Consider the following 13,881-nt stretch of genomic DNA (forward strand, 5'->3'; position numbering starts at 1 on the left):
TATTTCATATGTCTTTGATATACTCCGAAACATTTCATACATCCTTGATATACTCGGAAATGCTTCATATGCCATTGATATGCTCCGTAAAATTTCATGCGCCATTGATATGCTCCGAAATACCTCATATGTCATTGATATGTTCTAAAGCATTTCATCTACCATTGATATATTTTGAAATGTTTCATCTAACATTAATATGCTCCAAAATGCTTCATATGCCATTGATATGCTCCGAAACAGTTCATACGCTAATGATATACTCCAAAATACATCATATGCCATTGATATACTCCGACATGCTTCATATGCCATTAATATGTTCTGAAGCATTTCATCCGCAATTGATATGTTATGAAATATTTCATCTGCTATTAATATGCTCTAAAAAGCTTCCTATGCCATTGATATGCTCCGTAACATTTCATACACTATTAATATGCTCCAAAATGCTTCCTATACCATTGATATACTCTGAAATGTTTCATATGCCATTAATATATTCTGAAACATTTCATACGCCATTGATATGCTCCGAAATATTTCATCCGCCATTGATATGATCCGAAATATTTCTTATGCCATTGATATGTTCTAAAACATTTCATACGCCATTGATATGCCCCGAAATGCTCCTTACGTCAATGATTTGCTCCAATTAGTTTTTACTCCCTTGTTATGAACAAAACATGCTTCAAATGAAATGATATTGTAATTCTGCATTCGATGAGTGGCTATCTATGAACTCTTGTGTCCCTGCCTTGTATTTAGTACCTTATTTATTTGAAACTATCCTCTTTTGCTATAGATATGTTAGTCATTTGCTGAGCTCTATGTGCTCACCCCGTTGCTATATAAATTTTTCAAGATAGCTTATCACTCGCTAAAATATTTAAATTCGGCTGAGGCAGTGGAGAAATAGAAGACATTGGGCAAACCTTTTATGGATGATATATTTTTATTGTCTAAGTACACTTGGTATCTAATGGAATGTTTGATGGTAAATCTGAAATTATGAGTTTTGTAAAAGTTTAAAGAACCTCTCTTTTTAGGATTTTGGAGTGTTAAGTTTAATTTGTATAATGATATGAACATGTGATAAATATTAGTTTTTGTGATTGTATAGAATACCACACTTGTGGATTTATAAGGTGGTTATTGTCTTGATGAGTTGGTTTTAGATTTTACGATTTATTGAGTAATATGGTATATAATTTTAAAATGCATAAGTCTTATGAATTATGAAATTTATGGATGTGAATGACTTGAATATTTTCTTAGTGTCCTCAAATTGTGTGTTTGGATCCTGGATTGGATTATTATTAATCTAAATTATAATATTATTGATTCGGGGGGCGTGACAAATTGCTAGTCATATGTGCCCTACAAGCCAATCACGTAAGTGATGGCATGTGTGACTTAACACACAGTTTTTTGCTTATTATATTTTGGTATTTATCACTTTATATTACTAGTTGCATATATGTATATATATATTGTGATGTCCTTGAATCTATGCAATGGGAATCAGATCGTGATGAGATCATGATAATAATACTGATTCGCCTTTAAACATAGATTCTAAATAATTTCGGTCATAGATTACTCGAGAGGGACATCGAGATAACCAAACTGACTGGTGTACTGTATACCCGTTCATATGATGGATGTAGTTAGTCTCATAGCTATTTGTGTGGGACACTAGGGATACAATACAGATGCTAATTAGAGAATGAGTTCACTGATTGATCCTCTTATGGAATGCTGAATGATTGATGTTGCCTATTGTCAAACAGTGATTTCATAGTCTCAATAGTATATCTGGTCCTTATACTTAAGACTATTACGATCAACTTCAAAATGATACAGAAGCAGATGGAACCGGAAGGACGAAAATTTTGTGCTTAGCATGCAGTCGTTTGGTAAAATGCTGCTTCTAAGTTCTCGAGAGTGCTACAGTCAACTAAAAGCGCCTCCCTGTGCAGTGGTCAGGAACATTTCTAAACAAAGACAACTTTAATATCTGCCTCCAGGCATGTACACATTTCCTCATAAATCATTTGACTGAGTTGACACTATTGATTGATACAACTTATATTCAAGAAATATTGTTCTCAAACACAAAATGAGTTCTACTCTGTTTGTTGATCTTACACATTATGTATCAAGAAAATTTTATATGTTCTTTCCTTTTTCCACAAAGGATAAGTGGGTGAAGGAACTTCTTGATCCAGGACCTTGCAAAATAAAAATTGTATGTTGTTATTCAACAAACTTCAGAGAGTGATTCCTGCTTATCTTATCTTTCTGTTTACATAGACTTCAAGTTTCTTAATAAGATGTTCATCTGCGAAAGTTACTGGCAATTAAATAACTCTCAACTGTTGGGGTGACTTACACCTAAACACCTTGTATTTGGTCAGCCTGTGATAACCTTTATTTCTATCAATGTCAAGAAAGATTTGGGAATTGGGAATTAGTTCACAACTTTGCAATAACCAGCATGATAGATATCATTTCTATTAATCAAGGTTTTGAATACCAATATTATATCGGTGTACTAAATAATTGTCGATATGATCAATATCGAATTATATCAAACATATCAATTTATGATATAATAAGATATACCAATATATCGTCCATACCAATCCTCTATCGGATCGGTACATATCATTCATACCGAATGATATGGTACAATATTACAAATCATACTATTAACATAAATAAAAATTACTTACTAGGTTAGAGTACTTTCTACGGATGAGTGGTAGATAGCCGGCCAAAAGCATTATGCGAACACTCAAAAGGCTTAGTAGATGAATCAACACATTAAGTACATCTTACTTCTGAGACCATTTATTTGCAAAACACAATTAAGCATGTACTAGTATTATTTTATCCTTCACGTAAATGTATATGTGGTGTGTATGTAAACACACTAGGTATGTATCCATACATGTTCATCTCCTTGTACATGTAAAGTTGTACATATGAACATGGATAATATGGACGTGCATGTCTGGAAGAATGACCACAGAACCACATCTAACATGAAGCTCCAAGGAGATGTAGCTCAGCCAAGTGTCGAAGTTATCATTTGGTTTGGCCAGTAGGACAGAGAAATATAGATAAGGTCAGCAAGTGGCCACGCAATGGCGTTCTATCCCCCATCCTTGCGTCACATGAATCAACCTCAAACCCATCATCCCTTCTCTTCTTCCTCCACAGAAGAGAGAGAGAGAGAGAGAGGAGAGAGAGAGATCCCTCTCCCATGGCTTGCACCTCTCTCCCTAAACACCCTCTCACATTCTTCAGAGCTCCAAACCCCAGGATTCCACCCTCCTCAGCTACTCCATCTCTCCCCAGGGCATCACATTCCCAAGTATATGGCCTCAGACTCTCTACCAACACCACCTCATCACTCCCACCACCTTCCTTCCCTCAGAGGATGCTCATTTGTGCCAAGGTGCATATCTCTCTCTCTCTCTCTCTCTCTCTCTCTCTCTCTCTCTCTCTCTCTCTCTCTCCGCATGTCAGACAGAGCAAGCTTTTGCACCTCTGACAACCATTTATTCCTTTATTAACGCAAGCATTATTCTTAAGAGTGTTTGTTTCAGGTCTTCTTCTTGTTTCTTTGTGCTAAAGAACAAATACAATCTGATGTTTCAAGCCAATCAATGACACTTTGCCTAAAGATGTCCTCTCTCAACACACAGCACATACTTTGTTTTTGACAACTGAAAGTTCATGGTTAGATATTTGACAGCAATACCTAATAGCTAAAAACAGGGATTTTGTGAATGTTTGTAGGTGTCAAAAGGTGATGTGCCACCATCTTTTACTTTGAAAGACCAGGATGGGAAAAATGTGGCCCTTTCCAAGTACAAAGGCAAGCCGGTTGTGGTCTACTTCTACCCTGCAGATGAGACCCCTGGATGCACCAAAGAGGTAAGATTTAGATTGGGATTTTGTTCTTGTTGCCTGTAGTAACCAAGTTCAATTTAGTGGATTCCACCAGTCAAGTTTGAAGTTTTGACTTTGGAGGGTTTTAGTTGTAATCTTAATTAAATTTAAAATCAAGGATGGTTTAATTTTTTTTTTTTTTATTGTGATTGATAAGTACAAGCATACCATATGCAGGCTTGTGCCTTTAGAGACTCCTATGAGAAGTTTAAGAAGGGTGGAGCTGAGGTTATAGGGATTAGTGGTGATGATCCTTCCTCTCACAAGGTAACCAAACCATGGTTTGTTAACTCTATATGTTTTGTTCAGTAGTTTTAAACTATTTTTCTTTAGTTGCGTCCTCTCTATTGTTCTCTGGAATGTATGTGATTGTGCAGATGTGCTCCTCTGGAACAATTATTCTTTGTTCTTAATTGGTTGCTTCCTTTGTTTTGTTGTCTGAAATGTATGCGATTTGGCAGATGTGTTTCTCTTGAACGAACAATCAATATAAGTGACTTGGTAGATTAGATATGCTTCTGTCGAACAACCAAATACGAGTAGTTGCATCATTTGGCAGCCGTGTTTCTCTTGAACAATCAATATATGTGACTTGGTAGATAGATATGCTTCTGTTGAACAACCAATTACTGAGTTCCATCATTTGCAGCTGTTGAATTAAAACATGAAAATAATTAGCACTTCAAAGCTGTAACAATGAACTTTTAACAGTCTGCAGTTAAAAGTTAATTTCTCTTGCTAGGGGATGGAACTATTAACAACCTAATCCCAGACGGATTAGCAATGATTGCTGCCTGAACTACATTAGTTTTAATAACAAGAACCAACAGCAAGCAGTAATTAGTGACTAGAGATTTTTGGAAAGTACATGAGACTCATCGAGAGCATTTTCTTTTCTTTTTTTTTTTCCCCATCAAAATTTCAGGAAAATCTTGGAATTGGATTATTCTGTTTATTATCTCCATTGAAACTTTTTAGTTTTGGATTGACTGTGGGCAGGCATTTGCAAAAAAGTACAGATTACCATTCACCTTACTGAGTGATGAAGGCAACAAGGTGAGGAAACAGTGGGGAATTCCTGGTGATCTCTTTGGAACACTGCCTGGGAGACAGACTTATGTCCTTGATAGGAAAGGGGTGGTTCAACTGGTTTACAACAATCAATTCCAACCAGAGAAGCATGTTGAGGAGACCTTAAAGCTACTGCAGAGCCTCTGAGGCATTACACTTCCATGTCATTTCCATTCTACAACTTCCAACGTAAATTGAGCCCAGGCATCACCTTGTTTGGACTCTAATGTACTCTACTCGTAGTAAGCATGTTGGCCTTTTCCTTATATGACATGGATGATTGGAAATGAGTAAAGCTACGTACCCTCAATGATTATGCGGAGCTATCTGACATTCTTGAAGCTACATGGATCCATACAATATGTAATAAACTTCAAACTTCATTAAGGAAAATATAAATTTAAGATACTGCATCAAAATTTGTTGTCATCTTTTAAGGCAACCAAGAAGTGAAGAAACAAAAACAACACAAAGCCAACTAATTCAGCGCTGGAAGCTGAAATATGGTAAACAAAAGCACCATTGAGGTTCTAAATGTACTACCCAGACAAAAAAAAATCAAATTCCGATAAGAGAGACACTATTTGGACTCATGAATTGAAACTCTAGCACACGGGCTCCCAATTACTCCCAGCCTGATAAGAGAGACCATTTGGACTCATGAATTTAAACTCTAGCACACGGCTCCCAATTACTCCCAGCCTGACGGTGCGGGAGCAGCAGGTGCAGCCGCCTCCCAACCAGACGGAACACCAGGAGAAACAACACCTTCCACTGGTGGAGCAGCAGCCGCATCCCATCCCTCAGCGGCTACAGGTGCTGTTGATAGAAAAGCAAAAAATGTGTCATGCATGCTCATTGGACCGGGGAATTCAACAGGTTACAAGAGTCTTTTTCTGGTGGTTCAGGATGTGGATGATTGACATAAAAATAAACCAGGCCACTAAATAGTCAATAAATTTATAGCAAAAATTTATTTTGTTTATCATCAACATATTCTAGATCATTAATTTGGATACTCCAATTCAAATTCCAAAATGAAGGATAGCGTATCTGCATAGTCATGTAGAGAAATCAGAAGGTATATCTGTAATATCATTCGAAAATGTCTTGTTTGAGGGAGGAAGACATTAGCACCATGTAACAGGTAATCATTACTCTCTGAAATGGAGTAACTGAAACTAACATCAAGATTTCATCAAAGCAATAGTATATCGCAGTGTAAATATCATCATATGTAAGCGCCAGCTAAACTAAAAATTAAATGTATCACTGTATGGCCACCGAGACTAACCTTGACCAGTAGTCCACTCAACTCCAGCCACAGGAGGAACACCAGCAGGTACAGCTGCATCAGGCATCCACTGTTCAGTAGTCCACTGATCATTTGGTACCATGGCACCATAGTCTGGAACTGCACCAAACTCAGGAGCAACTGGGGCCTCTGCTTCCTCCTGTTCCTTGGCCTCCTCAGGATCTCTATAGAAGAACAGATCAACCTGCAACACCCTGGCTTAGTTGGGAAAATAAAAAGGATATTTGAAATATGATCAATGACAAAAAATATTTCTAATAAAACAGACAAAACATAGACCAAACAGAGAAATCATCTGCAAACATAAGCTGATGATTTCCAAGTGTTGCAAGAACTATCGAAGGACATATAGAATGTTGGAGACGATTCTGTTAGAGCTTAAAACATTCATGTTTTTAGGTGTCCCTGTTGTGCATGGAGATGGTTCATCATGTAAACTATCAGCAGAAGTTGCAAAAAAAGAAAAGAAATTACAATTATTAATATGAAAATAGAACATGTTATGTATCAAACTGTATAGTGACTTCTTTTAAGCCTATTAAAGTGGTTTATCCATCAACCAATACCCTAGAATTGAACATAGGATTAAGCTGGAAGTAAACAATATCTATGTAACCTTACCATTACTTCCCATTTACGTCCAAGGGGAATAGTGCCACGCATCTGCAGAACCATTCTTGCCAGCAGCCAAAAGAGACAACCAATACTGAGCTTTCCTTTATTGTTTGCCGGGATTCCAATATCAACGTATCGCATTGGAGAGTCCGTGTCACAGAAGGCGATTGTTGGAATGTTTCCCAAAGCAGATTCCTTGATAGGCTGTTGATGAATGGACCAGACATTTTTTAACTTTAATGTTTGGCTAAATAAAGAAGAGAAAAATCTTCAATTTTTACCTGGTGGTCAGTTCTAGGATCAGTAAGAATTAGAAGACGAGGTTCACTAAAGGATGTCTGCAGCTGATTGGTAAATGTTCCTGGTGTATGCCTCCCTGCGATAGGATGAGCACCTGTGAACTGTGCAAACTTCAAAACAGCTCTCTGACCATACGGCCTTGCAGATTGGACGATAATATCCTGAGGATTCTCAATGGCAACTATAACCCTAGCTGCTAGCTGAAGCTTCTCCCAAGTTTTGCCAAGGTTGATGATGTGGACACCTGAATAACAAAAATGTGATATGACATTTACAAAGAAAAAACTTGTATACTTAAGATCAGACCTATAGTTTATCGTGGTAGAAATTATTATGAAACCCTTTTCACCTTCGGTTTATTCTAAATAAACTTCGAACTACTAGGACCATGTCTGAATTACAATTTTTTCTAATAACCGATTCTTCAACATGACAATCATCTTATATAAACCCTGGCGCTCACATTCTTCATCTTTATGTGCATTTTCTTAATTACTTGATTTTATAGAATAAAAACTAATATTATACTCGAAAGGGCCTTCAAAATCATCAAAACATATCTAAGTAACATGCACATGCGATATCATTTGCTCGGCAGTACTTATCAGGGATTTCTCACAAGGCACACAACATTCTAACCAACAAACATTCCGCCTTTGCCACAACGAAATCTCTTCCCGGATCAAACGGAACAACCTACTTTTCGGGCATCGTGGAATAATCATCACGGATTCGTACGGCGATCATCGATGGTTGTTCCTAAATCATGCATATAAATCTCCATTCTCCACCCCGAAAAAAAGAATTTCTTGTCCACCAGTTATTTGCCACTAGCACGAAACATATAGCATAGAGACGGAAAAATGAAGAAAAAGCAAAATATCAAAACAAATAGAATATACCACCAATCCCTCATGGATTACTACTATCCATAAGTCTCCTCGCGATCAAATACACGTCATAGTGGAGAGCCAATCTGGCATCCAGAAAAGAGAGAGAGGGAGAGAGAGAGAGAGAGAGAGAGAGAGAGATTTGGGGGGTTTACCATCAGGTCGTCGCTTGTAAACGTAGCGCTCCATCTGGAAGTCGCAGTTCCTAGCGCCGAGGTGGACGTTGGCGGCGAGCATCATCTGTATGTCCTGCTCCTTCTGAGAGAGCGCCCGCGTCGCCATGGCTACCACCGAGCAAAGCAAGCTCGTTCTCTCCTTCCAGCCCTGAGCTTTTGTACATGTAATATCGCGAGTGGCGACGGCGGCGGTGAGGGAAGTCGAGGGGGATGTCCCGATGCCTCTTATGCCCCGGTGCAAAACCCTAACTGTACACGGCCGCAGTAAAATGACTAAATTGGCCCCCAAATGTTGGACCAGTTTTGCTCCCGCAGTTTACTGAACGAGGGGATTAACCACGTACATTAATATACTCTTCGGAGCATAAATTTTGTTATCATGTCACATTCTGTTGCGGTCGATTCACCTACAAACACCCGACCCTCACTTTGGGGGCCTTAAGATCTAAAAGGACCGACCAGCTTGCTGTTATCCTTAGTGATTATTGTGTGATTTACAGGAGGATTTGAATATGAATCTTATCAAACCGGATTCGACCTTTTCCCTTCTTCTGATCTTTATCTCCCTATCGCTGATCACTCTCCTCCACTGTCACCTCTCCTTCCAACTCTTTCCATCGCCTCCCTCTCTCTCTCTCTCTCGTGTCAAATTGAACTTGACAAGTGTACCTGAAATCATCAAAAATAATATATATATATATAGTAATTATTTATATCATATTTTTTAGATGATGAACATTTGAGATTGATAAACTTTGTCGTGACACTGATAAATGAATTGTTGAATATATAAATACAAATATGATATAAATATTCCTCCAACTCATCTTAAACTTTCATTGAAACTTATGAATAGTTGCTCCATTGATTTTTTTTTAATTTTTTTTATTAATTTTAGGACTTTTATGGTCTTCATTTTATGAGTGTGACATCGTAAACTTTATCAACATCATTTCAAACTTTCACCAAATAGGTATTTTATTAGTTTTTCTATTTATTTTTATGACATTAGGATATTTTTAAGTCTAATTTGATTGAAGGCAAAGAGGTATGTGGTGATTGAGGAGATGGATAAGCCCTTGTGACAAAAAGACAAACAGAGAAAAAAAAAAAAAGTCAATGAAATAAGTAAAAGATTGTAGATGAAATAGATGATCATGATAAAGGAGAGACAGATACGAGCATGATGGAAGACAAAAAACATGATGATAATGAATGAGAGGAAAAGATAAGCATCACAAAATTCAAAAGATGAAGAGAGACATTGGAGAAAAAAAAAAAAAGATCACACAAGTGGAACTAACAATGGCAATGACAATGACAAAGGAGAGGGATAGACAAACAATTACATCAATTTATGGAAGATTAATTTTAAATAATTACACTATGTTTTCTTGAATGTATATAGCCAAGAAAGATAGCGAGAAAATGATAACAGACAATATATCATGATCTATGATTGGGTACTTAAGTGTCCAAGCGAGCAAGATATCGTACTCTATGATTGAGAACTTTGCGTTTGAGTGTGGATATGAAAGTAAGTGAATTGGAATTTAGATTGTGACAATTAGATAGCGGCTTCAGATGTGACGTAATCCATAGGCCGAGTAGACTGACATATATACTCGACTTGAGTTTGGACTCAGATGCATAAATAGCTAATATGGTTTGAGTATCAATCTCATAGAAGCACTAAACGAAGCAACATTAAGTGTCAAGATACAATGATGACATGAAAGAATCACTAAGGAAATACCACATCTAGAGGCTCATTTACTCCGCAATTTAGACAGAAATGGAGTTGTGATGCTGGGATCTTGGGTAGAAACAGGTGATATTTTAGTAGGTAAATTAACACCTCAGACAGCAAACGAATCGTCGTATGCTCCAGAGGATAGATTATTACGAGCCATACTTGGAATTCAGGTATCCACTGCAAAAGAAACTTCTCTAAAACTACCTATAGGCGGAAGAGGTCGCGTTATTGATGTGAGATGGATCCGGAAAAAGGGGGGTTCCTGTTATAATTCAGAAATGATTCGTGTATATATTTCACAGAAACGTGAAATCAAAGTAGGTGATAAAGTAGCTGGAAGACATGGGAATAAGGGTATCATTTCAAAAATTTTGCCTAGACAAGATATGCCCTATTTGCAAGATGGAACACCTGTTGATATGGTCTTCAACCCATTAGGAGTACCATCACGAATGAATGTGGGACAGATATTTGAATGCTCGCTGGGGTTAGCGGGGGATCTGCTAAAGAGACATTATAGAATAGCACCTTTTGATGAGAGATATGAGCAAGAGGCTTCGAGAAAACTAGTGTTTTCCGAATTATATGAAGCCAGTAAACAAACAAAAAATCCATGGGTATTTGAACCCGAATATCCGGGAAAAAGCAGAATATTTGATGGAAGAACAAGAAATCCTTTTGAACAACCTGTTCTAATAGGAAAGTCCTATATTTTAAAATTAATTCATCAAGTTGATGATAAAATCCATGGACGTTCTAGTGGACATTACGCACTTGTTACACAACAACCCCTTAGAGGAAGGGCGAAGCAAGGGGGACAACGAGTAGGGGAAATGGAAGTTTGGGCTCTAGAGGGATTTGGTGTTGCTCATATTTTACAAGAGATGCTTACTTATAAATCTGATCATATTAGAGCTCGTCAAGAAGTACTTGGTGCTACGATCATTGGAGGAAGAGTATCTAACCCAGAAGATGCTCCAGAATCTTTTCGATTGCTCGTTCGAGAACTACGATCTTTAGCTCTAGAACTGAATCATTTCCTTGTATCTGAGAAGAACTTCCAGATTAATAGGAAGGAAGCTTGATCTGAATGAATCAGAATTTCTATTCTATGATTGACCGGTATAAACATCAACAACTTCGAATTGGACTAGTTTCTCCTCAACAAATAAAGGCTTGGGCCAACAAAATTTTACCTAATGGAGAGATAGTTGGAGAGGTGACAAAGCCCTATACGTTTCATTATAAGACCAATAAACCAGAAAAAGATGGATTGTTTTGTGAAAGAATCTCTGGGCCCATAAAAAGTGGAATTTGTGCTTGTGGAAATTATCGAGTGATTGGAGCTGAAAAAGAAGACCCGAAATTTTGTGAACAATGCGGGGTGGAATTTGTTGATTCTCGGATACGAAGATATCAAATGGGATACATCAAACTCGCATGTCCAGTGACTCATGTGTGGTATTTGAAACGTCTTCCTAGTTATATCGCGAATCTTTTAGATAAACCCCTTAAGGAATTAGAAGGCCTAGTATACTGCGATGTGTGATTTGATCAAAATTTTCGTTTTACAGATTCGGACTGAGAAACTGTCATCCCATTCAATCCGATTGGGGTGCCCCCGGCTCTGACATGTGTTTTGGGAGAAGTAAAAGTAACACGAAACTCAGAATTATAGGTGTATTCAATACTTCATTATAGGTGTATTCAATACTTCCAAATGCAAGGGGAATTGATCCATGGTCGATTCCGTATAAATAGGAATTGCTAGTTATACCTCGTGAAAAAACACTTTTTTGTGGAATCAGCTATTCCATTTCTTTATAGAGAGATTCCGTTTAAGCAAGCAAATATAGTATGGTTACAGAAGTCTATCTATCGCATATATGCTTCAAGGGGCATCATGGGATAACCATCGAGGTGAGTAGGGACCTAAAGGATCGAATAGAACGATATATAGACAAGTAAATCCCTTACGAGTCCCAAAGTATTCTTTTAAGGGGATTCATCATTTGACGGGAAGTAGACTACTCAAAAATCCTACATTTTTATTTTGTCATAAGTAATTCGGAAAATGAAAGTAAAAAAAAAAGAATGAATCGTTGGTCCTTAGTGGGAACTTGAGTAAGGAGTAGTTCTTTGTTTGTAGGGTTTTTCGAACAAACTTTTTAAATAAGAAAGAATCCCCTTTTTGAGGTAACTACTTGAGCCGGATGAAAGGAAACCTTCACGTCCGATTTTAAAAGGGGGAATCCAATCCTACAGGAACCTATCTCGATTTTTCTTTTGCTAGGCCCATAGCGAAAAAACCTACTTTCTTACGATTACAAGGTTTATTCGAATATGAAATCCAATCTCGGAAATACAGCATACCACTTTTTTTTACTACCCAAGGCTTCGAGACATTTCGAAATCGAGAAATCTCTACAGGAGCAGGTGCTATCAGAGAACAATTAGCCGATTCAGATTTGCGAATTATTACGGGTAATTCATTAGTAGAATGGAAGGAATTAGGGGAGGAGGGGTCCACTGGAAATGAATGGGAAGATAGAAAAATTAGAAGAAGAAAGGATTTTTTGGTTAGACGCATGGAATTAGCTAAACATTTTATTCGAACAAATGTAGAACCAGAATGGATGGTTTTGTGCTTATTACCAGTTCTTCCTCCCGAGTTGAGACCAATCATTCAGATAGATGGGGGTAAACTAATGAGTTCGGATATTAATGAACTCTATAGACGAGTTATCTATCGGAATAATACTCTTACCGATCTATTAGCAACAAGTAGATCTACGCCAGGGGAATTAGTAATGTGTCAGGAGAAATTGGTACAAGAGGCCGTGGATACACTTCTTGATAATGGGATCCGTGGACAACCAATGAGGGATGGTCATAATAAAGTTTACAAGTCATTTTCAGATGTAATTGAAGGCAAAGAGGGAAGATTTCGTGAGACTCTGCTTGGTAAACGTGTCGATTATTCGGGACGTTCCGTCATTGTCGTGGGTCCTTCGCTTTCATTACATCAGTGTGGATTACCTCGAGAAATAGCAATAGAGCTTTTCCAAACATTTGTAATTCGTGGTCTAATCAGACAACATGTTGCTTCTAACATAGGAATTGCTAAAAGTAAAATTCGGGAAAAAGAACCCATTGTATGGGAAATACTTCAAGAAGTTATGCGGGGGCATCCTGTATTATTGAATAGAGCACCCACCCTGCACAGATTAGGCATACAGGCGTTCCAACCCTTTTTAGTGGAGGGACGCGCTATTTGTTTACATCCATTAGTTTGTAAGGGTTTCAATGCAGACTTTGATGGGGATCAAATGGCTGTTCATGTACCTTTATCTTTGGAAGCTCAAGCGGAGGCTCGTTTACTTATGTTTTCTCATATGAATCTCTTGTCTCCAGCTATTGGGGATCCTATTTCCGTACCAACTCAAGATATGCTTATCGGACTCTATTTATTAACGATCGGGAATCGTCGAGGTATTTGTGCAAATAGGTGATATTTTAGTAGGTAAATTAACACCTCAGACAGCAAACGAATCGTCGTATGCTCCAGAGGATAGATTATTACGAGCCATACTTGGAATTCAGGTATCCACTGCAAAAGAAACTTCTCTAAAACTACCTATAGGCGGAAGAGGTCGCGTTATTGATGTGAGATGGATCCGGAAAAAGGGGGGTTCCTGTTATAATTCAGAAATGATTCGTGTATATATTTCACAGAAACGTGAAATCAAAGTAGGTGATAAAGTAGCTGGAAGACATGGGAATAAGGGTATC

At 37.7% G+C, this 13,881-nt stretch overlaps 2 protein-coding genes across 2 annotated transcripts; one reads left to right on the forward strand and one right to left on the reverse strand.

Moving 5' to 3' along the window:
* Nucleotides 1-3,202: 3,202 nt before the first annotated feature.
* LOC135612590 (peroxiredoxin Q, chloroplastic-like) lies at nt 3,203-5,303 on the forward strand. The gene is made up of 4 exons (XM_065109053.1): nt 3,203-3,469; nt 3,814-3,951; nt 4,144-4,233; nt 4,966-5,303. Exons 1-4 carry the CDS (start codon nt 3,275-3,277, stop codon nt 5,182-5,184), a joined length of 642 nt encoding a protein of 213 aa, XP_064965125.1. The 5' UTR covers nt 3,203-3,274; the 3' UTR covers nt 5,185-5,303.
* A 96-nt stretch (nt 5,304-5,399) lies between these two features.
* On the reverse strand, nt 5,400-8,543 carry LOC103975173 (small ribosomal subunit protein uS2). The gene is made up of 5 exons (XM_065109052.1): nt 8,313-8,543; nt 7,249-7,511; nt 6,974-7,171; nt 6,332-6,536; nt 5,400-5,856 (listed from the first exon to the last, which is right to left on the reverse strand). Exons 1-5 carry the CDS (start codon nt 8,437-8,439, stop codon nt 5,729-5,731), a joined length of 921 nt encoding a protein of 306 aa, XP_064965124.1. The 5' UTR covers nt 8,440-8,543; the 3' UTR covers nt 5,400-5,728.
* Between the last annotated feature and the right edge of the window lie 5,338 nt (nt 8,544-13,881).

Source organism: Musa acuminata, chromosome BXJ2-5, assembly GCF_036884655.1.
Source record: "Musa acuminata AAA Group cultivar baxijiao chromosome BXJ2-5, Cavendish_Baxijiao_AAA, whole genome shotgun sequence".
Classification (NCBI taxonomy): Eukaryota; Viridiplantae; Streptophyta; class Magnoliopsida; order Zingiberales; family Musaceae; genus Musa; species Musa acuminata.

What these genes read in the sequence shown, in the direction of transcription:
- LOC135612590 (XM_065109053.1), top strand. Translation starts at nt 3,275, where the DNA reads ATGGCTTGCACCTCTCTCCCTAAACACCCTCTCACATTCTTCAGAGCT. An exon ending in GGATGCTCATTTGTGCCAAG is followed by an intron (nt 3,470 to 3,813) that starts GTGCATATCTCT and finishes GAATGTTTGTAG; the next exon opens with GTGTCAAAAGGTGATGTGCC. An exon ending in ATGATCCTTCCTCTCACAAG is followed by an intron (nt 4,234 to 4,965) that starts GTAACCAAACCA and finishes GACTGTGGGCAG; the next exon opens with GCATTTGCAAAAAAGTACAG.
- LOC103975173 (XM_065109052.1), bottom strand. Translation starts at nt 8,439, where the DNA reads ATGGCGACGCGGGCGCTCTCTCAGAAGGAGCAGGACATACAGATGATG. An exon ending in ATCCTAGAACTGACCACCAG is followed by an intron (nt 7,172 to 7,248) that starts GTAAAAATTGAA and finishes ATTCATCAACAG; the next exon opens with CCTATCAAGGAATCTGCTTT. An exon ending in GACGTAAATGGGAAGTAATG is followed by an intron (nt 6,537 to 6,973) that starts GTAAGGTTACAT and finishes AGGGTGTTGCAG; the next exon opens with GTTGATCTGTTCTTCTATAG.